This window comes from Lissotriton helveticus, chromosome 5_1 (assembly GCF_964261635.1).
Source record: "Lissotriton helveticus chromosome 5_1, aLisHel1.1, whole genome shotgun sequence".
Classification (NCBI taxonomy): domain Eukaryota; kingdom Metazoa; phylum Chordata; class Amphibia; order Caudata; family Salamandridae; genus Lissotriton; species Lissotriton helveticus.
Genome location: NC_136065.1, coordinates 2023470941 through 2023494749, shown reverse-complemented (window position 1 = coordinate 2023494749; position 23809 = coordinate 2023470941). Strand labels below are relative to the sequence as shown.

Sequence of the window (23809 nt, the reverse complement as noted above, 5' to 3'; positions counted from 1 at the left end):
CAACCATGAATGTATTTCTGGTCGCCTGGCTTGTGATTTTGGCCATAGGATTCTGTAGTGGAATTACATTAGTAAAAAAGAGGAAGCACTGGGCATACCTGATTTGTTAAGTTTTCCCTGACCCTTGCCAGAGGAGAAGGTACTAGGGTAAAAAAGCTTTTCATGAGGCTGGCAGCTGCCAATAGAGAGAATAGAGAATTGAAGAAGCCAGTTTCGGGGACTCAGGGGCATATTATCAAGAACAGGCGATAACATTATCGACGCTTTATCGGCAGGAAACTGCCTCTAAAGCGGTGATAATGGGCTTGATAATATGCCCTTGTGAATTCCCATAGAAGCCCAGGTTAACTCCAGAACCTGGGCTGCTATGGGAATTCACAAGGACATATTATCAAGCCCATTATCGCCACTTTAGCGGCAGTTTCCTGCCGATAAAGCGTCGATAATGTTATCGCCTGTTCTTGATCATATGCCCCTGAGTTCTCATCAGAACGAGTCCCAGCACTGAACTGTATTTATCTCTGGTAAAAAAAGACTGAGAACGGATACTTTTTGGGGTGGGCTCTATCAGGAGTAATCTTTTTTTTTTTAACTTTATTTATATTTTAGAGATGTATACATTTTGGGAAACATTTTCAATAACACATAGTTGGCAGCAACTTGTTAACATCTCCCACTGTTGCATATACCACCCTAATCAATATATTGCGTACACACAACATAGTTAGACATGGTTGATGTATATCGTTGAGGGGGTCAGAGCACCTTGTTAATCCATGTATGCAGCACGGGTCATGCCGGGCATCGTGATCCAGCTAGCATGTACTAAAAAGGATTAGTCTAACTGCAAGTGAGTGTGGGATCTGGTGTGTCCAATTTGACAGTAGCATGTTGGCAGAGATATTTAGTAAATGGGTCCCAGATTTTGTGGAGACGATTCGCTGAAGGCATAAGGCACCAAAACGTAGTCAGCTGTGCTTGGCAATGTGAGACAACAGCAAACCACACTTTCATTGTTGGCTCTGTTCTGCGGCCCCAGTGCATCGCCACCCTGCGCCTGGCCAGGAGCAACAACATTGCAACTAGTTGTGGGTGGGTGTCCGAGGTCTCCTTAGCATATCCCAGTAGACACAGCCGGAGTCTGATAGTAAAGAGTCTCCCATGATGATGCTGACAATCTCACAAATAGACCATCAGTACTCCGCCACCGTCGTGCAGGTCCAGGTCTGATGCATAAATGTGGCCTCCGGCATGGAGCATCACAAGCATCTTGCATCACTAGTCAGGCATATCCTGTGTGAGAGTGCTGTGGTGCGATACATTCCATGTAGATATTTAAAAGGAATCAGTCACCATCATTAGTTATGGGAGAGGCTATTGGACCACAGCAATGAAGCAATTGCTCAGCTGATATTTCCAGGACTGTATCTAGTTTCCAGGCTTGGTGGGCACTCAAGGTACCCAGCGAGGAGGCAGGCAGAGTCAGGGAATAAGGTTGGGTAATGAGTCTGCGCAGCAATGTGGTTGTTTGGACATATTCTAATGCTGAGGTGAACTGAGGAGGGACAGGAAACATGCAATTTGCATTCCTACTGGTCGCCATAATTTGATAATATAAGAGTGTGTCAAGTAATGTGACCTCACGCTCTGCGTTACTAGTGAATGGCTGGAGAAGCTGGCCATCTGAGTATAAGTTAGAAAATATTTTGATGTCCAATGCTCCCGCGCATTGCGCCGTGCCACTATCTTGAAGTGTGGGGAAGGTGGGATTCCCTGCCAATGTAGCAGATGGCACATATAGTTTGGTGGCACTGGTTTGTCTGCCCTCCCATGCCCAATGCACACACTCCAGTGTGTTGATTTCATCCTTAGGTGCTTTATACTGCTGGAACAAGGCCGTTTTTAGCACCATGGGGATGCCTGGTTGCCCTCTACTGCCAGATGCAGCTGAAGTAGTGTAGGGTGTAGCCAGAAATGCAGAAAGCTCGCTTAGGCACAGAGGATGTAAAGATTTAGGTCCAGTGCGCCCAGTCCATCATGTGCTGAGGGTATTGTAAGGATTTCATAAGATACCCTCAGCTGTTGGCCTGCACCCGCTAGAGCGATCATGTCAGAGCCCAGTCTTTAAAAAAACAGTGCCGTGAAGTGAAGCGGGACATTGACAAATAAGTATACCATGTATACCATTTTCGGTAGGCCCACCATTTTTCTATTTATATGCGCCCAGCCAATTAACTGCATGTCCATAATTTACTCTCCACAGTTCCTCCAGGTTACTGCACTGCCATATGCCCAAGGATTTAGTCAGCTCAGATGCCCATTTTAGTGGGTATTCCATTTGGTATGGGCGCACGTCTTCAGTGAGCTGAAAGAGCATTGATTTGCTCCAGTTAACCTGAATGCCAGAGTAGCCTCCAAAGCAGATCACTTCCCTTGTCATAGGTTCTAGGTTCTTGTGTGTCTCACAAATTTATAGGGTAATATCATCTGCATACGTAGACACCACTAGTCCTCGGGCATTAAAGCCAATACCCAGCTCCGCGTGGAGCTGGTGCAGCATAGCCGCAAATGGCTCCATTGCCAGCACCAGCAGAGAGAGGGGCCTCCCTGCCAAGTGTCCCATGTGATTTCAATGGGGTCTGAGATATGGGCGTTCATTTGAATGCACACCAGGGGAAGGGCATATAATAATCTGATTTGTCCAAGAAGAGGGAAGAGGAATGTCCATTCGGGGGCATCAAATGTTTTTTGTGGCGTCAAGGAGAACTGCTACCGCTGGCAGGGAGGAATGAATATGATGCATGATGGAGAATATCATGCAAAGGTTATGTAACATGGCCCTCCCTTGTATGAACCCAGGCTAGTCGGGGCCTGTCTAGTTTGAGTTTGGTTATAATAATTGCCTCTCTAATGGTTGGGGGAAGTGGCCCACTGACAGTGAGTCATGATACATCTCGATAAGATGTGGGATAAGTATAGTGGCGTATTCTTTATGAAAAGCAGGTGTGAGCCTATCCAAGAAAGGGCCCTTATCCCAGGCAGCTAGCCATGATCTGTGCATCAAGGTATTCCCTGTGTCCAAGGTCTAGCCAGAGTAGCTCGATGGAATCAAAATAGTGTTGCAGTGTTTCCTGGTTGCACATCGTCCCAGCAAAGTAGAGCTGGGTGAAGAAGGAAGACATAACTGTAGGCATCTCTGCAGGGGATGTAACCACTTGGCATACGGAGCAGTCCTGCCAGTGTCCTGCCAGGGTGGTAATTTCCCCCATATCGTCAGACCTGTATCTCACGCCCCAGGTATTGTTCCTCCATCTCTGCCTCAGTTTGATATTCTCCAGCTGTTTAATTTCAGCCTCCAGTTTCCACAGGATTCCCCTAACCACCTTTAGCACTCGGGTTTTGTTGGCAATGCATGAGATACTGATTACCAACTTGAATGCCTCCCATAGTAAGGAGGGTGAACTTACTGATCCGACATTTGAGGCAAAATAGTCTATAATGTCCATCCGGATCTCTTCTCTAAATGCCACATCTCACAGTGGATGCGGAAGTAGTCACCACGAAAACATTGGTGGTAGATTCTGTGGGATCTGGAGAACCAAGCGCACTGGAGAGTGGTCAGAAAGAGTGCATGGCAAATGCTCAACTGACGTGGTTCATCTAGACACAGCAAAAAACCAAAGGTTGATGCTGGACAAGGAACTGTGAAAAGAGGAGAAGCAAGTGCTGTCTTGCATGGCGAGGTATGTGTGGTGCCAGATATACGTGTTGTCAGTGATGAGCGTGTTTAGGACCTCTACAGTGGTGCCAGAGCGATCTAGATGTCCCTGCAGTGCAATGTTAAAGTCGCTACCCCACAGCACCGACAAGAGATGTAATCTGATATCTGTCTCCAGGCATTAATAAAAAAGTCAGGGTCATCCATGTTTGGCCCACTAATGGCTACCATATTCATTGGTTGTGCATATAGTGTACCTACCCGAATGACATATCATCATCTTTGTTGATGAGGGAATTTGTACTGCACCATGGCAGCCCTTTTATGAGTAGTATGGTGACACCTTGGGCAGAAATAGGGTAAACTGAGGAATAGGATTCTCTGCATCAACGGGCTCGGAGGTGAGCCGTGTTGCTAGTAGACAAGTGTGCCTCCTGTAGGAAACAAACATCTACGCTGGGCACACAGGGTATGTGTTTATTGGTCAGGATTTATGGTGATCAAGATCCTGCACATTCCATGTTTGCCATATTCGCCGTAGGTTAGCACGTATGTCACATTGTGTCCTAATGCTTATCACATGTGGTGTGTAATATTTTGAGTGTTAGTGTAGCTTCCCAGTATATGTGTTGCTTCAGAACATAAACTGCATAAACAAAGAAGAGAGAACATATGCATGCACAATATCTCACAACAAACTCCCATTCAAAAACCCCACAACCCTTCCTGGTGAAGATTAGCTGCGGTTCGTTAACTTTACCCCAACCTCTCATTCCAATCCCCCCCAAGCAGGTTAAGATATTTCTCTCCTTCCCCCAACCCAAAGTTCCACAACCAGTAAACATAACAGGTGCCCAAGGGAATTATCCCATGGGGCCATGGATACACCAGGCAGACACCCCTGACTAGAAGCCAGGGTGGCCGAGCAGTATTTTCATGCAGGGAAGCTTCTGGATACAGAGCACCATGCTTGTGGCCATCCGCCACTCTCAGGGCGCGCCAGGTGCAATAGACAGTTTTACAGTTTAACAATCGTCCCAGGACAGCATATAATCTTCAGTGTCACTGTGGGCATTTCAACCGTATTTTAGGCTACTCATTAAGTCACTGGTACAGATGATCTTGGTCAATTTGACACATGTTTGTTTCCTGTACTGAGTTGTTTAGTCTAGGTCAGCTAAGTCTTTGGATCCATTAAAAACTGTGCTTTATCACCACTTGCAATGCGCAGCTTGGCAAGGTAGAGGAAGGAGTAAGGAATGTCCTTCTATTGGAGGATGCCTTTTGCCAGTAGAAACGCACGCCTTGACGCTTGCACAGCTAGAGTAAAGTCCAGGAAGAAGGAGAGGGTATTCCCTTCATGTCTGACCTCTCCCATTTCTTTGGCTTTCCGCAGGATCATATCACTGTCTTTGTAGTTTAATAGGCAAACAATTATTGGGCTTGCAGGTGCACCAGGCGGTGGTCTAGGCTTTAGCGAGCGACGGTTCCGCTCCACAATATAGACCATCGATAGTTCTGTACCAAAGAGCTCGTGTTGCAGAGATCCAAAGTAGTTCTCCATCCTAGAGTTCCAGCACCTTGCCCATTTTTAACAGGTGTTGTAGGTCCTCAGTAAGTGTATCCTCTTCATTTGACACTCTGGACTTGAGTTGTGTGATCAGAGTGTTGTGTGTGTCAACCTGCTATTTTACATGATCTAGCTGGGATGGTACGTGGTCTAGCTTTGAGAGAGCAGGTTGAGATCTGATGTCCTCATCTTGCATTCTTGTGTCTTCGGTCTTGGTGGACTGTTCCTCCACTTCTTGCGGCGGTTCCCTATGGCGTCCCATATGCCTATTTTCAAATGATAGCTTGGACTGTTTTGCGTCCGTTTCCCCGAACCTGCCAGGAGTTAGGATGGGGTTTCCGCACAGACTCCAGTTGGGGGGCGAGCATCAGCATTATAGCCTGATGTGAATTTGCCAGTTTGTTACTGGCTTGCGCACAGCCCCTCTACCCCATCCTGAGGGTAGTAACTGTATTGTAGGCCCATGTAGCAGCGTTCCAAATATCACACAATGAGGCACCCTTAAGAATGGTCCAGGATGAGAAACCCCTCTAGTGGACCACCCATGGACAGACTACGGAAGAGGACAATGAGCAGCCTATTAGATCAAGAGAGCTGCAAACTTCACCCATTGAATCAGAGTGGACAAAGATGACTTGAGGCCCTCCCCAGAGAAACCATATGTAACAAACCAGGAATCTACCTGTCTAAAACCACTAGTATGATCCAGTTAGATGCGAATGACCCTCAACACATCCACATCCTAGGACAAAAATCACTTTGGACAGGGAAAATGCTAAAAAAAAAGGGGGAAAGCCATGAAAGTACCATTATAACCAACGCTATGACAAAAAGAAAGTCCAGCAGAAAAAAGAACCATATCAATAAGGAACTTAAGGTTAATGAAAATCAGGGGTTCCAATGGAGGACCAGTCCAAGCATGAAGCACCAAGGGAAGACCCAAAGCAGGAACCGGGGAGTAGGAAACAGAACGCTGAATCTAAAAAGTCCCCAACAGGCAAGACACCGAAGGAGAGACAAAACCTGCATCAGAACCCCGGCAGGTAAGAATCGCCGGCCATTGGGTACGGAGAGTGGAGACCACCTGACCCATGCCAAAACTCTCCCTCAAAAAATCCAACACACTGAGAGAATCACAGGAAGAAGAAAACAGACCATTCCCCAGACACCAGGAAGCAAAGTTCATCCGATGTTGACGCAAGAATTCAGGATCGAAGGCCTGTGAGACAACTGGATCTTCTGAGCCAACTCAAGCAAATAACCCTGGCTCAACAAATCCAACCTCTCAAGTGCCAGACCCTGAGCAGGAGGCCAAGGAGAGAGGACGTGGTGAGAAGAGGAGCGCATGGCGGAGATGGGACTAGGGGAAACTGCCAATGGGGACATACCGCTAAATCTAGAAGAAGGGGAAACCAGGACCAGGATACTTGCAGACACCCGCTGCCTTGGCCATTTAACTGCTATTGAGTCCTATAGTGACCCATTTTCATTTCTGTCCTTTGGGTTTGCAAGTTCCCCACAAAGCGAGGTGTGAACCACTCACCTGAAGAAATATATGGATCGGCAATGGATCATGGAATACAGGCTATACAAACACAGATGCAGGTTGCCTCGTAATTATTTCAGCATCGACTAGAAATGAGGATCATGTCTGTTATTCGGAACTTGTGACTGGGGCTGTTGATCAATCACGTTTTGTTGACTTAGACTCCTTTTTTGAGTCCCTGGCCTTTGAATTGGCAAGTTACACAATGGTTTCCTCAGAAGCACTTTGATTTTATTATTTTTTCAAATTGACAATTCTTTTTGATCTTTAGAACATTATTTTTACAAGTTATGTTTTGAGTTTGTTTATCTTTGTAGTTACATTAATATGATTTAGTACTTTCTATTGCTCTATTATCCTGACCAAGGGGAGGGTGTTGGGTGTTTCTTGCATAGACCATTGTCGTTTTTCCTATGTTGGCCTGGTAGTGCAGGCTGCAGGTCACTCCTATTTTTAAACATGTTACTACATAGCGTGCTTATTATTCTGCTAGTTTCACACAGAACCGGCATTTTTTCGTGTTTTATTCCTTTCCTGGGATTTAATCTGAATACAGTAGACAAGGTCAAACAGCAATGCCCCTTGTTATTCTCTCTGGTAAGACATTAGCACTGAGATATAACAAGAGAATGGAGCTGCTGTTTGTGAACATACATCTTGTCATATAACTGAAAATAATACAATGAGCCAAGGTCCTGAGGCAAGAGTACTGCATCGGCTGTAATGTAGGACGTTCACCTATCAATGCGAAAGTATGGCGTCTGCAATTAACCCTAGAGATCTTCTAAATGTAATCATTTAGCTTCAGTAAAAAGTGGGTAGGCTAATCTGTCAAATAACATGACAGGGCTTTTTTGATATCTGGTCTGATAACTATGCTAATTATATTTTTGGTAGGCATTTGTTTTCTAATTGTGGCACAAATACTGCATCTTAGAGCACAGTAGTTAAATAAATACTATAAACTTGCCTTGTGTCTCTTATTTATCTTATTGTGGAAACGTAAGAGTGAGAGAAAGCCAATGGGTGTGTCCTATTACAGCGATCACTGAGAGGTCCGTGATGTTGTGTTTGGGGTGCCAACTCACTTGTTTCTCTGGAAAGGTTAGGAGGGAAGGTTAGTCACTATAGCTAGTCATACCTTGGCTCATAAATACTGAGGTGGTATGGTGAATCAGTCCCTACATGCTGATGGTCTATGGTCCAGAAGCTTAATTCTGTTCCTAAGCAGAATCCTGCAAAAAGTTCAGCTGATTCAGCAGATTTAGCTGGATGGGACACTTATATGTAGATAATAAATACATCAACATCTACATTTTGAATCTGGCTCCTATAATATGGCACCTGCTTCACTTTCTTATTCATGAACATCTGTTCCTTAGGGGTTCGTTCGTGACGTTCTTATGCCCGACTTTTACGTTAATACTGGCATTCCTAAACACCTTGAAGGTATAAATATACCTTCACTTGCTATGGCAAGACACAGTGCGGTTCGGCTACCTACTTGCACGACGCGGCTCGCCACAGCAAGTCCCGAAGGAAGTCAAGTACCCAACTGACACACTGATAAGACGCTGTCATCCTCCTCTCCGAGAATCCAACTCCAGTTTTTCTGACTCACCGTATGGGGTGTTAGAGATCGAGTCCCAGGAAAAAGATACCAACCTCTCTCATACTAAGGTATGGAGCTGATTAGAACCTAGAGAAACTTTTGGCAACTCTTGGCATCACTAAACCAGACTACAACAACACCTACTTCTTCCCTGGTACTAGACTTAGGTTAGGTACACTGGGGTAGGATTTTTTAGAAGCACCAGATGAGTATTTTAGCCTGTGTTATTTATGTATGTATTTTAATGAATATATGTCATAGCTGCAAGACATGCTATTACAGTAATATTTTATCTTACTGCTAACGCTGTACATTTTATACTTCGCATTCTATCTTACGATTGTAGCAGTTCATATCTCTTGCATGGGAAATAAGACTGTTCAATAAACCCTTTTTATTTAAATGCCTTCGCCCTATTTCTGTGCGACTCTCTGTAGAAACGAAGCATGCATGATTGACTGAGTGAAACGGTTATCTATTGTTTCCACAACTCTAAGATTATTCCGACTCTAAGGGAAACAAAGTTGTCATGTTTATGCGCTTGTCAGAAACTACTCCCTTCTTGTTAATTCGAGAAAGTTTCTAGTGACCACTGAGTTAGCTGGCACACACACAATTAAGTTTAACATACTCGATAGAGATATACTGACCTCAGTCCTATGTCAAAACTATAGTGTATATTATTCCAATGCGCAGAGCCTATCAGGGATATAGGAACTACAATACAATAAGTGGCGACGCAAGTGACAATGTGAGATCAGCGAAGAGTCGTAAGGTGACAAAAATTTGTGAAATATGTACAGTGAAGACTTTGTGGTGAATGATTTAAAATATTAGGATATGTAATAATTGAGTGATTTAATTGAACCACAAGTGTTTTGGCGCCATTAGTTGCGTTGAAGAGTCGACGACGTTTCAATCCTAATCAGTCAGGATCATCTTCAGGACTGGGTAGCCGGGAGGGCAGTGCAGTGGGTGAGGCTCGTTGTGAAAAAAGGGGGTAGAGTTCGGTCCGTGTGAGGCACAGAGGGCAACGTCTGCTTTAGCCGGTGGCTGGGGGCGATGGACACAGTCCCGTGTCCACAGGTCAGGTGTGAATGCTGTACATGTGGCCCGATGTCAGGCGTAAAGGCCCCTGAGGATGTGGGGAGACCTTGAGGAGGAGGTCCTACAGACTCAGTAAGTAAGACCTATAAGTGGTTGGGTAGCGGGCTCAAAATGGATGGCTTGGGCACCGAAGTCTGCATGGTGGGCGGTTGTGTTGAAAGGAATCCAAAATGGCGGGTGAGGGTCTTCCGGGAATGGTCTCAAATGGTCCCGGGCGTGGGAACGATGAACCCGTCACAATGGAGTCAATCTAGTTGGTGGGGTAACGCTCAGATCAGCGTACGGCCGCCACAGTCGTGTGCCTAAATGACTCTCTTAATGACACCAATTCAGATTTTGTTGTTTATTTTTGCATACCTACACAGATCTCAATTTGGTTTATGGGTTATACTCCTGTTGTCTTTACAGGCTTACTTAAGAGCGCAATGCATATGCAGTGGTGATAAGAGCAGTAGTTTCCCAGCGGGCGTGAGAAGCACAGCTTTCTCCTTCCCTCTGAGACAAGCGGTTACACGTGCCACGTTCCGATGATGCACTTAAGAGTGCAATGGATAAGCAGTGGTGATGGGATCAGTAGTTTCCCAGGGGGGTGAGCAGCACAGCTTCCTCCTTGCCCCTTCCGTCTGTGACAATTAGCAACATGCACCACGTTGCAATGATGCGCTTAAGAGCGCGGCGGATATGCAGTGGTGATGGGAGCAGTAGTTTCCCAGAGGGGGTGAGCAGCACGGCTTCCTCTTTGCTCCTTCCCTATGTGACAAGTGGCTATACAACAGCCCAACTCATAGTATATATGTAAACAGTGAAAAACACAAGAGAGACGCAGAAGCAAAAATTACAATTGTTTCAAAGAATTTATACACTTAGAAACTTAAAACAAAAGTTGACTTATTAAATCCTGACATAAATCCTTATGCTAATGGGAGCAATCCCCTCAAACTACAGGGACATGTTATTTGCTTGATAGAATATATGCAACACTGGGTTAATGCAAAAGTATACATTTCACAAAAGGGTAACAGTATTTTGATCTGGATACAACAGAGAGACATGGGACTTATGCTTGATCCTAAAAATGATCTTCCAAATTTGTTAAAAGGGAAATTTATATTGCATTGTATTGAAGTGCAAGAAACTATAGAGGGTGGGTTTATCAGAGATACAAAGTCAAAGTTCCCTAAAGTTTTTTTTTTTTAAAAGACTGGGTTGCATGACAACCTTTATGTACAAAATATGTTTGGTTGATAATGCCTGACCAATGTGGGGGAAAGTGATAAATGTCCCAGTCTCTGTGGAAGATGAAATGTAGTTAGAATTCGAAAAACCTAAAAATAAGGGAATCACTGAAGAAGTTCAAAGAATAGAGTGGTTAGCGCCTGTGGTAATAGTCATAAAAGGAAATGGATGTTTATGTTTATGTATAGACCTCAGATAGCTTAATAAATGTTTGGTCATGGACAGATATACTTTGCCTAATATTACAGACATGATAATGTTGCTTAATGGTGCAAAAGTATTTTTCACCACAGACCGCACTTCAGTGTACCAACAATGCACATATTACACTTGAGGAAGGGTCAAGTAAAATTACAGCATTCATCACTCCATTTGGAACCTTCAGATATGCAAGGTTACTATGTGGTTTGGTGTCCATTGCATCTGTTTTTCAGAGATCTTTGGAGAAGGTACTCAGGGACCTCAAAGTACTGAGGATATATTAAGATGCTATTCTAGTGTTTAGAAATATGTAGAAGAGCATGCTTGGATGGTAAAACAGGTAATAGAAAACCTAAACTCCCCAATCTCACTGCAAGGTTAGAAAAAGTTGAATTCAGGAAGGAATCAATAAACTGCTTAGATCAGATTACTTAAAGTGAAGGTATAACCCCCAAAGAGGATCTGATTAATTCCATACACAATTTGAAATCACCAACTAACAATGAAGAGTTATGCATTTTTTTGGTTTGGCAGAATACTACAGAATATGCTCAATAATTAGAAAATTGCTAAAAAAAGGAACATAATTTGTTTGTGGTTCTGCATGTGAAGAAGAGTTTAAGGAAGGGGTGGAAAGACAGAGTCTAAAATCCTAAGCTAAAGAACGTTGCACCTCTGGAAAATTCGATTCTTATGACAGATGCAAGTCTGAAATAATTAGGAACAGTTTTACAACAAGTTGAACAAGGCTCAGAATGTACCATTTTTTTTATCTAGAAGTTTGAAAGGTTCAGAAAAACCATATGCAGCCATAGAAAGAGAGACACTTTTAGTATTCTGGGCTCAGAAAAAGGAAATATTTTTATGGGGGTTGAAAATATGCAATTGGAACTGTTCACAAAACATTGTATGAAACATTAAAAAAATAATTGATCCAGTTTCAAGCAAGATTACTTAAAGGGTAGTCACTCTTCAGGAGTAAGATTTTGAGATAAAATACCGTCCTGGCGCTGGTAACAACTTAGTAGGCAGAAATTTCTGATGAGGAAGCTCCAAATAAGGATTTTGAAGACAATGACAAATACTTTGATCAGGAAATGGTCTGTGAAGATGGTACAGCTATTGTGTTAGAAGAAAGATGGAGATCTGAATTAAAAGCTGTTTTGCAGTTTCTTAAAACAAGATAGGGTGGTAACAACACAAAGAGCAAAATAACTAAAATATTCTTGAGGAAGTACAGGATGAGTTATCAGAAAGTCAAGGACTCTTACTTTTAGAAACCAGACTTGTAGCGGAACCAGATTTGTTCCTTCTTTTGCTATGAGGGAAGAATTAATATCACTCTTGTACTTCCATGAAGGAAAACACATTAAACCAATCCGCTGGAGACTGGCTCTACAAGACCTCAGAAAGTAGATGTAGGGAGGTCCCTCTATGTTTTCTTCATGACGGAGATGATAATGCGAGCAATTTTTACAATTGCATAGAAATTTGTTTTCCTTTTATGTTTTGGCCATTGGGGGATACCGCCTAAACCTCTGGTTGAATATCAGTGGTTTAAATTTAGCCTGGTGAAGTAATCAGTTTCTAAAATTTGCATGGCTTTGTAATAGCCACCCTTGGCACTTGGTGTTGAGTCAGAGATTCTTTATTTTAAGTTGTTGACGTATTTCCAGAAACCCTGCCTCCAAGCTAACTACAAAGTAGCTGTGAGCACTAACCTTTAGTTTTATTTTCTTTCAAGGGGTTCTTCTTTAATGGTGGTTTTGGCTTTCTTGCACCTGTAAAACAGAGAAAAAGAGGAGAACTACTTGTCATATGAATTCTGTGCCTTCATTTTCGAACAATACAAGAGCATATGAGAAAGAGAACAATAGACTCCAGACTCCTATATCGTGACAGTCTAAGTTTAACCTCATGCATGCTCGTGATAGAACCGCTCCGCCATGAGCCTCGGGAGGGCTGTGCTGGTGACGGAGCGGTTCCATCACAGCCCGGCCGCCCCGCCTGCGCGGCGCGTTCTATTGAGCGGGCGGGGCCGTGACGGAACCGCTCCGTAACAAGCACAGCTCACCTGAGGCCCATGACGGAGTGGTTCCGTCACGAGAATGCGAGTGCCGCGTGGCCCACCCTCCCCCCTAGCGCTGCGGTGAAATTGCCGCCGCAGCAAAGGGGTTAATAGAAGTTGCTCACAGCCCCAAGGTGACAAACCCTTTCATTTGTCACTTTTGCATGCCTAAAGTTCGGAAAGAGAAGAGACATTAATACATTTGCAAATATTTATTGAAAAGATCTAATCCTTGTAAGTAAAACATGAACTGTGATAATTAGACTTATAAGGTACATCAGTGTTATAACCATTAGAATGGTGAAAAACACAAACAATTCAACCATGTTAATTGTTCTTAATTTTATTCCTAACATTTACTAGTAATCTTACACTAGCGAGGGTCTTATGGTAGTACCCTTTTTCCAGACACAATTGGAATGATCTACCCCATACCTTGGAGTAATGTCTCAGAAAGCCAGCCTCAGTGTATCATCGAACGCACTCCGTCTGAGTGTGTAAGCCTGCACACATCTTGCGCAGCTATCTTCCTTCTTAGAATGAATGTGGGGGATCGCAGGGATGTATCTCATATACAGCTCTCAGCAACATTGATGATAACTCTGTTGTGACATACGTCTCATCGACTTCTAAACAGACATCGCTTAAAGAATAAGATGCCAGCCTTATTTCATTCTGCTAGAGATTCAGAAATACATGTTTACATAATCTGGAGAAATAGAGTTGTCTCCTACGAACACAGAATGAAGCTAGGACATCTTGTTCTACTGCGTGTGTCCCTGGAATAATGCAGACTACAGAACAACAATGTCTATCAAAAATTAATGTGTGCATGCCCTAATCTTGTGTTTGTGAAAAACTTGTTCAAACCACCATCTTAAAAAGATGCTAAGTTAAAAAGGAAAATTAAAGTGGAGCCTGAGTAGAATTTCTATAACAGTGTTTTGACAAACATATGTTATTGTCTTCACTTTCTGAAGGTGCAACGGTATCATGGAGGCACACCGTAGTAGCTGACATGTTTTTATTGTTTTCTGTTATAGAAGAAAATAATTATTATATGATACCACATTTTATCTCCGTGTTGTTTAGTCTTGGTACTTTAAAGTCTGCAAGATAAATTAAAATCAGCTGTCATGGAGCCAACAGCTCTCTCCTCCCCACCACCTGAGTGGTCAGCTACCTGGGGGCAGCTGCTCCCTGGTTCTGAGACTTTTGTCGGTGCCCAATGACCTTGGTTGCTGGATCAATGGGGAGGCCTGGAAGCCTCAATCCACTTGCCCTCCTGCTAAGGTGAGTCCGCTCCGCATATTGGTGCAGAACCCCCTGGTCGAGCCTCTTTGAAAGGCCAGCATCCATGTAGTAAGCCCTATGATTGAATGAACAGGCTCCTGCCTCTAAAAACCTAGAACATATTTTGGTCCCTCGTCCCTCTCCTTAATGAGATATGCAGCTCCTGCCTCCCCCCCTTGGGGTCAACAATCCTTTTTTATTTTAAATGCTTTTTTATTCTGAGAGAGTAAAAGCATCCATAAGTGCAAATATTAAAATTTGGCAATTAATATTGTGAAAATGTCATACATCCCGGGGCTGGATTCCTGTGGGCGCCATCTTAGATTGGGTGAGTGACATCTTTCGCGGGCGCCATCTTGGAGCGTCCCGACGCTCGAGGTGCTCATTGAGACGCCTATTTAAAGTCGTCCTCTCCCGCGCAGTGGGACGCCGTCGCGTAGCCGGAGTCGTGCCAGAGTCCTGCCCGTCTGCGCTCGTCCGCGTCGAGGCAGCGGGTGCGGGCTCGGGACTCTGGTCACTACCCATCATATCATCATGCATAATACTACAATTATCAGGTATAATCGCGCAGATCTCCTTGCTGTTAGAGACGGTCTTTCGGCGTGTGGTCATGACTCGGTTTTCCCACTCTTGGGGCCTTATGACTGTATTTGTGGTAGTTTTTCTCTGGATACCCCCCTCGGGTTGCTTTCTGTTGGTAGGACTGCCCTAAGTACTCGTACTGATAGCACTGAGCGAGAACTCAGTATTTGGAGCCTGAATGTGAGATCTTTGGTCAAGCACCATCAGTCTCTACGTGACATGATCGATAGGGAGTCTCCTGACCTTATCTTTCTCACCGAGACCTGGCTTCAAGACGCTGACACTGCTACAATAAATCTGGCATTTCCTTCCACCTATACAGTGTTTACTCTGAACCGCACGTCTAGGGGAGGTGGCATAGCTATGGCGACAAAATCTTGCTTTCCGGCTGATTGGAAAGCTCTTGATCTACCGATGTGCGAGAGCGCCTCTTTTAAGGTCAATTTTAGTCATCAGTTCACTTTCAGTGGCCTGCTTATTTACCGTCCTCCAGGGAATGACACTGTCTTCAAGGCCGCCCTTGCTGATGTGGTTAGTTCATTAGCTCCTAGATGTGCTAACTTTAACATCGTTGGCGACCTAAATATACATCTTGATCAGGCGTCATCCTTACCCATCAGTTCTCTGCTAGCGGACCTTGAAGCCATGCAACTGAACCAACTAGTTACCTCCCCCACCCATATAGGAGGGCATATTCTTGACCCCTTCTTCACCACTCTGGTTCGGGCTAGGGCATCTGACCCGATGGTGGTAGGTTGGACCGATCATCTGTTGGTTAAAGTGTCGTTCCCTTTAGACGACCCACAATTTAAACCTGTGGATAGACTGATCCTTAAAAGAAACTGGCGTAAGCTCAAACTGGAGGAGTTTGTTAAGATCTTGGAGGCGCAGCCCTTGGGTAACCTGCCGAATGTGGAACAGGGATATGAGCAGTTTTGTAACTGGGTCCTAACCGCCCTTGACTCTCTTATACCAATACGCTGGTCGAAATGTCACGCCAAAACGCGCAGCCCATGGTATAACGATACTCTGGCCGAGCTCAAGAGAACATGTCGACAAGCTGAGAGGGCTTGGAGGAAATCCTTTGACTCCATGTTAAAATCGTTGTATTTTGCCCAGCTTAAGATCTACCACAGGGCAATCTGCCTAACCCGGGCCGCATATTATGCTTCTGAGTTTCTTAGTAGCCCTAACCCATCTAAATTAATTTTTAAGGTTCTCAAAGACCTGATGGGAAAACGGGCAACCTCGCTTGAAATCTGCACAGACTCTCACTGTGAAAGTTTGGCATCCTTTTTCGTGGAGAAGGTGCAGATAATCTACAGAGGATTTTTTTCATCTGTGCCCGAGGTTGAGCCTTGTGGTGTGAGGGCTACGGTCCACGAAACTCTCTCCTCTCTGCCTGCTATGTCTGTCGAGGTCTTTGACACTCTCAGCCTCAAAATTAAATCTGGCTCTCCCTTAGATCCGTTGAAGCCAGAGCTATTCACTCTTCTACCGCCCCTTTGTCGTGAGCCTATATTGGAATTGATTAATCTCTCACTCACTGAGGGCGTGGTTCCTTCCTCTTGGAAGCAAGCAGTGGTCAGTCCCATTCTGAAGAAGCCTAATCTTGATCCCCTGCTACCTGAGAATTATCGTCCCATCTCCCTCCTGCCCTGGACCGCCAAGGTCACTGAGGCACACGTGAATTCCATCTTGTCTGCCCACCTCTCCCGTAATAATATTCTAGATGAGAGTCAGAATGGTTTTCGAGCACAACACAGCACCGAAACCGCTGTGCTCTTTATGACTGAGCATCTGCGTTCGGTGCTGGATGCGGGGCAGACAGCGGCGCTCCTCTTGTTAGACCTGAGCGCCGTGTTTGACACGGTGTCTCATGACATTCTGATGCGGCGTCTGGAGGAAGTGGGAATTGAGGGGACGGCTCTCCCATGGTTTCGCTCCTTCCTTTCGGACCGGTTTTTCAAAGTGGCCATCCCACCTGGTGAGTCCTCTTTCCATTCTTTGGAACTGGGAGTCCCTCAGGGCTCTGCACTGAGCCCCACTTTGTTTAACTTATATGTGAAACCGCTGGCTGCAGTCGTTAGACAGAGTGGCTTAACCATGACATCGTATGCCGACGATACGCAGCTGGCGGTGACACTCAGTGGGGACCCTGAGGTGACTGCTCCCAGATTCCTTGCAGGACTTATAGCCGTGGCCAATTGGATGCGCATTAACTGTTTACAGTTAAATGCCAAAAAAACCGAGGTCCTGATTTTAGGGAAGCAGGCGGAACTCTGGGGAGATCAGTGGTGGCCTCCAGAACTGGGGGTGACTCCCATCCCAGCTGCCGAAGTTAAGAACTTGGGGGTTTGGCTGGATCCTACACTCTCCTTTACCAGCCACACAAAGAAGATTGCAGCTACCTGTTATGGTATTCTGCGAGGACTGAGACCAGTCCTCAAATTCTTCGATCCCCCTACTCGGCAACTGGTGGTCCAAGCCTCCATTCTTTCTCGGCTGGACTACGGGAGTGCTCTGCTGCTTGGAGTGAATCAGGCGGAGGCTACTCGGCTGCAAAGGGTGCAGAATGCCGCAGCGCGGGCCATTGTTGGCCTTCCGAGACGTTGTTCTGTCTCCGCAGTCTTGACCTCTCTTCATTGGCTGCCGGTTAGACAGAGAATTAAATTCAAGGCTCTCTGTTTAACATTTAAGATCTTGAAACTCTCCTCTCCTCCAGCCCTTGTAGGTCTTGTTTCCCCTTATGTTCCCACGCGGGCCCTCAGGTCGGAATCTTTATATCTGGCGACTAAGACCAGGTTTAAACTGAGTAGGATGGGTGGTCGCTCTTTTTGAGTTCTGGCGGCAGGATTGTGGAATTCTCTTCCTGTCCATATTCGTGCCCTGAACAGCCTGACTCTTTTCAGACGTGCCATTAAAACGTATCTGTTTGTTACAACTGACTGATCCCCTGTCTTTCCAGCTTCGATCTGTTGTGTTGTGGCACTTGATCAGGCGCCAGGTAGCCCCTTCGCTGGGGCAGCTGTGCGCCTAATAAAAGTTATTAACATAACATAGCATAACATAAATCTCGTATAAAACGAATGGGTAGAAAAGTGAATAAAATGCAATACGATGAAACGTGAAGTAAAAAACAGGTAAAAGGAGATCGGGAATTATCAGCTTCTTCTACAGCATGATTCCTGAGACACCTTACATTTCAACAAACCCAGCCCTCCTTCTCTCATCCATCCAAAGCCAGCCAATCCCTCCCACCCCTATACCTTGTGAGCCACTTACTTATTGGCGCCCACATTTTGCGGCCTCTCCTGCTTTGGCGCCAACCCGTACAAATATACAGGGTTCTTTCGAGATTGTCTATGTCCTGTAACGGGCCGAGACAGATCTGATAATTGTGAGGATCGACATCCTCCCACCGTGTAGTAATAAGCAACCAGGCTACGGCCACCACAGTAAACATGAAGTTAGTCTGTGATACATCGAGTTGTTCCTTATTATCGTAGCCCAGAACATAAATCCTGGAGTTATGTGAACCCTTCCACCCAATGTGTCATACAAAAACTCCTCAATCCCTTCTTTTAAAAGTGACAGTCTCCCACAGGTAAAAAACATGTATATCAAATTGGTAGGCCCTTGAGCACACCTAGGGCCCTTATCATCCTCTCATTTACCCCAGCAAAAAAGCTTAGCCGGAGGAAAATAGATGTTGAAATTGGTTTGATAATGCTGAGCTTTCCCTACCTAATACGATGAACTGGTATAAATCCACTTCAGGATCCCCCAGTTTCCTAGCCCAGTTGGTTTCTACCTTTTTTAGGTCATCAGGAACTATGTCCACTAAGATTTTGTATATATGTTTAACCTAAGACTGGGAATAGGCAATGGCTTCCAATAGTGGGATTCTATGTAAGGAGAGTTTTTCAGTCCCTAATTGAGTTGAAAAGCTAGTAATCTGCATGTACTTAAATGAGACCCTCCAATTGCTCCTTAACTCTGTTTGAGATCTATAAATGAGCGGGTTTAGTTGAATGAGTATAAGTCTCCTACCCTGGTTATGCCCTTTTGATCCCATTACCTGCCAATGTATCATACATTGTAATGGGAAACTGGGGGGATCGCAACAAAGGTGTATATCTATGATAGGTTTAGCCACTTTACTCCAATGTTTCCAGGTCACTAGCACCACCTTGAACCATGTCTTCTTGTAGTAGCTGACCTCTACTTGTCAAGGAAACATACCACGTGCCAATCTACCTATAGCCAACACATATATTAATTAATTAATTATGTGCTTATATAGCGCTGGAATCACTCCCGAAGGGGTACCTCCGCGCTTCGACCGCTGCGAAACCCTTCCTGGCTTCCCTGAGAGATGGTCCCTTAATGGGTATCTCCAGGGTGAGACCAGGCATCCCCGGCGGTCTGGTGGGGCCGTTAGTGAAGATGAGGCAAGCTAGTGCCCAGAGTTGCCGAGTGTGATCGCTGATCAGAGTGGGCACCGAGGCGAGAGAATTATCGAGTCCGCTGACCCTGGTCCAGAAACCTGCCGCGTCGGGAATCGAACCCTGGTCCCGGGCCGTCCTCTGCTCTCGGGTCTGCCGCCTCTAACCAGTGAGCCACACTACTCCACAACCAGTGAGCCACACTACTCCACATATAGTGGGGATATCCATGCCAAGCTCCTGATCCCTGATACTCATGGTAGCATTTTCAGATGTAAACAACACCGCAATCTGTTGTAGAAAAGGCGCATAGAGTTTTTGCAGCAGAGTTAATAATTTAAGAGATCGACGGATGTTCTTGTATCGCCAGATGGAATTAATAAAGATTTAATACCTTTTTTTTTAATGACCTTGAATCTCAAGGGAAATAGATCTAAACAGGTATAATTTCTTGGGAAAGACTACCATTTTGAGTATATTACATCTTCCACTTATTGAAAGATGGAGCATGACAATGTACCTTAAGTTCGTACTAATCTTATTTACCTTGGGGCTCAAATGTATTGACCAGATGGACTAACCCCACTACTGACCCTGATCCCACGATAAACCGCTGCATCCTGCCTTCGAGGATCCTCACAAGGGGTATTAGAATGGCAACCGATCTGTGTTTTCCCCTCATTCAATAAATAACCTGATTTTGTGCCATACTCCCTGGCCAAGCTTTGTATTTGTACAATTGCGACTTCCGGATCTGGTCCTATGATGCTTGTTTCCAGTCCAGGGAGGAACTGGCCTGGCCATTCGGGCTGGACTGTTCCCATTAGGTGCAGGGTCAAGACTGATTTGCATATGGCGGGGTCCAAACTGGAATGGCATAGTAATGTAAAAAACAATGGACTTAGGCCCAAATTACTGTACTGGGTTGAATGAATGACATTGTTCTGCATTCTGTCCATCAATTGTTTTTGCATACTTTTTATGAGGACATGAGAAATATGTATACCCAAAGTCGGTGGGGCACTTGGCGGCCTTTGCATCAACTAAATTATGGCTACCTTTTAACATAGACAAGGCCTTATACACTTGCTGCTTCCTTCCTTTATATTTATATATTTGGTCCCATCTCACATCCAGATTTATATGCAGATCCCCACAGATTATTAGTGTGTCTGGTCAGGATGCCTACTCAACTTCTGAGTCATTAAATATCTTTGGGTCATGCTGGTTTGACCCACAAATGGTAGAAACCGTCAACCCCACTGGCAGCAACACAATCGTCCTTCTGCCCCACCAAGACTCATTTACGGAGCTAATGCTGTTTCGTATGTGAATAGCTACTCCACTTATGGTTGAGGTTTGTGTAGAGCATGCTGCCAGGGTATAGCCTTTAATCCTCATGGTGTCCCGCTTCCCAGACGGGATATGTGTTTCTTGTTGACAGATTATGTCAGCCCCTTTTGCTCTTAAAAGACTAGAAAAAATGGTTAGGGGTTCTGCCCACCTCACCCTCCCGTACCTGAGCAGGAGACATCCAAGGATGAAAAAGTAGAAACGAATGATACTGAAGGGATCAATCCACTTTTAATTTTCGAACAAGAAACAATTAATTATCTTGTGATTAACGAGTTATACACAGGATGAGTATATATTAATTCATATACACATATATGGGCGGACAGCCAGAGAGGCACAACAAATAACAGTCTATATACAACATATCACATGTACATTATATACAACTATACAAAAAATGTACAATATCAAAACACACTTCTCTGTACCCTAAAGACAAAAAATATATAAAAAAATATATATACACACCAATTTACATATGTATCTCCTCTTAAATTAGAGTGGAGTATACAACAAAATGGTAGTCCCAAAAGAACAGCACCAGGGGGTTAACACATCAACCCGGCCTACATTTGTGTTGGTGCACCTATGAAAAAAATCAAATCTTTCTTGAATTTTAACAGGGGACTCCGTTCGAAGCAAAGGGTGTCGACGCAGTCGCGGTCGCGTTTCAGCCAGAGGATATAGGCTTCATCAGGACATGGGTACTCTAGTAACAATAAATACATATATTATCCTCTTTCCTGCCTAAATAAGACAACACATTACACTACAACTGCCAGAATTAACACCTCTCCCCCACATGTGGAAATGCAGTGTCACTGGGTGATTCCATCCAGGAAGGGAAAACAAAATAGAAGGTCAAGACCCAACCAGAGGTAGCTCCAAAAACAAAAAATAATAAAGTAAATATTAATAGTATAGGAGACTATCAAAAAGAACCACAACCACACCTCTAAGGGTGAACAGCACAACCATGTGACAGAGTCAAACAAACTCAGGACAAAGAGTTTTTTTCATATATCCCAGAGTGTATAAGTGTATATACATGCCAATTAGTTAAAAACATATCTCGTGTCAGAAAATAAATACCTAGTCTTCGCGGCCCTGGCACAACCGAGGGGAAGTAACGTCGGCCAACCCACACACCCACCCAAAAAGGTGGGGTAGGTGCCACCGTCTCGGCTTAAATCTCGAGAACTCTACAAGAAGTAAACATATAGAGAGGCCAATCAATCACAGGAGCAGATCCCCCACGGGGGGAGTGGCCACATAGCAGCCATCACTATCAACAGGCTATCTGAAACCATTATAGGAAAACATACCTTATATCTTCACTGTGTCTGCCCAGATAGATATAAATGTATATCAGAAGTGGCTCAAGTCTCACGATCTTCCTACCAACAAGTCGGATCCCAGGAGAAGGAAGAAGAGAGGAACAACACATCGTAAGTCACTAAAACCTCTATCTTCATTAACCCTCCACCCGTATTCACACGGCACTGAATATAGGTGCACCTATGTAAGGCTACACACATCTAAAGTCTTTACTACGTGCGTACACCCACCATTACCAACATAGTCAGTTATTAGCTATACAAAATAGGGAATGTAAGCCGATCCAAAGCGGATCTAAATCAGGGAGACGGAGTGGCTCTCAATACCCATAACTCACGTGCAACCCAAACTCAAAGGCTTACCACTCTCATAACTACATGTCGGATAGAAACCAAGACCTGCACCACGACTCTCAGCAGAAGCAAACCGATGGGGCCGTACCTGCCTATCACCCCACTGTCATATCTAACCCACTCCTCAAAGATCTACTTTACTTAACAAGGACTAGGACTAGGCTGCCAGCGCAGCGACCTCGCATAATTATGCGGAGAGAGGGAAAGAAATTACCTTAGATATCCTACAGGATCGGCGACACGTTATAACAGTGTTCGCTTCAGCGTCTCTCCAGTCAATTCATCCAAGTGTTAGCGGGCGGCCAGACAACGCGCATTCAAATGAGGCATCTCATACGTCAGACTGTGCGTCCATCCCGCAGACGACACTAAAAAGGGACTACAACTCCCTCAAGCGATCCCTAGGTCCGTTTACTCGCAACTAGAGCGCATCTACCGGCGTAAGACGGTCACACGAACTATACTAATTTCAAAAGGAAGACCAATGTCATTCAGGCATGCCAAGAGGCACCAACCAAAAATTTATACAAAAATGTGAGAATAGAAAATAATTAAAAGAATAAGCATAAAAGAACAGATAACCACAAAAAGCCCATAGTGACATCAGGAAATCGTGTCGTATCCATTAATACTCCTGCATTTCCACTACTGGGTTCCCATTCTAAAGCAGGCACCGTGACCTTACATCCTAAAGTAGGCACCGTGACCTTACATCCCACCTTACTAAACAGTGTCAGAAAAGACGAATGCCACTCAAGTTCAATCTGTGGTAGAGCACATTAAGTACACATTATATACATAATAAAGTCCCATCAAGAAAACGTGTATATATAAATGTATATATACAGCATATCTACATAAACATCAGTATTTATTGCCATACCATATCGCAATCCACATAGACTCGATACAATCGTCAGCAGGAATATACATAGTACAGAGATCAAGGCAAAGGGTCAATGGATTCAGATCAACGCCCAAATTTCATCACGCTCATTAAGTCCCTTCTCAGAAGTATGGTACCTCTCTATTAGTCTTGCTTCAGTACGATTCAACTTGGTTTCTAGTTCTGTTTTATTTTTAGCCACGATTGTAACTAAGACTGCCCAAGTCAACTCTTCTTCATTATGGTCTTCCTCCATATAGTGCTGCACTAAGGGCGCCCCAATGTACTTGCACCTTATGCGTGATTTATGCTGTCCAATACGCATTTTGACTGCTTGCGTAGTTTGCCCAATATAGGACAAATCGCACGGACATGTCACTACATAGATAGCGTTCTTGGTATTACAGTTAGGGTAGGTACGCATAGTATGTGTATGGCCATTGATGTCAATCTATTTCAGATCCTTGGTATTCGGACACACAGCACAATTCATGC

The 23809-nt window shown here is 44.5% G+C and overlaps 1 protein-coding gene across 1 annotated transcript in view; it reads right to left on the bottom strand.

Annotated features, from left to right (window-relative positions):
- Nucleotides 1-23809, bottom strand: part of LOC144752849 (uncharacterized) — a 785061-nt gene that overhangs the window by 261315 nt on the left and 499937 nt on the right. Inside the window, exon 10 of the mRNA XM_078640687.1 lies at nt 12712-12771. Coding sequence (XP_078496813.1) covers nt 12712-12771 — 60 coding nt within the window. The remainder of the gene's footprint in view (nt 1-12711; nt 12772-23809) is intronic.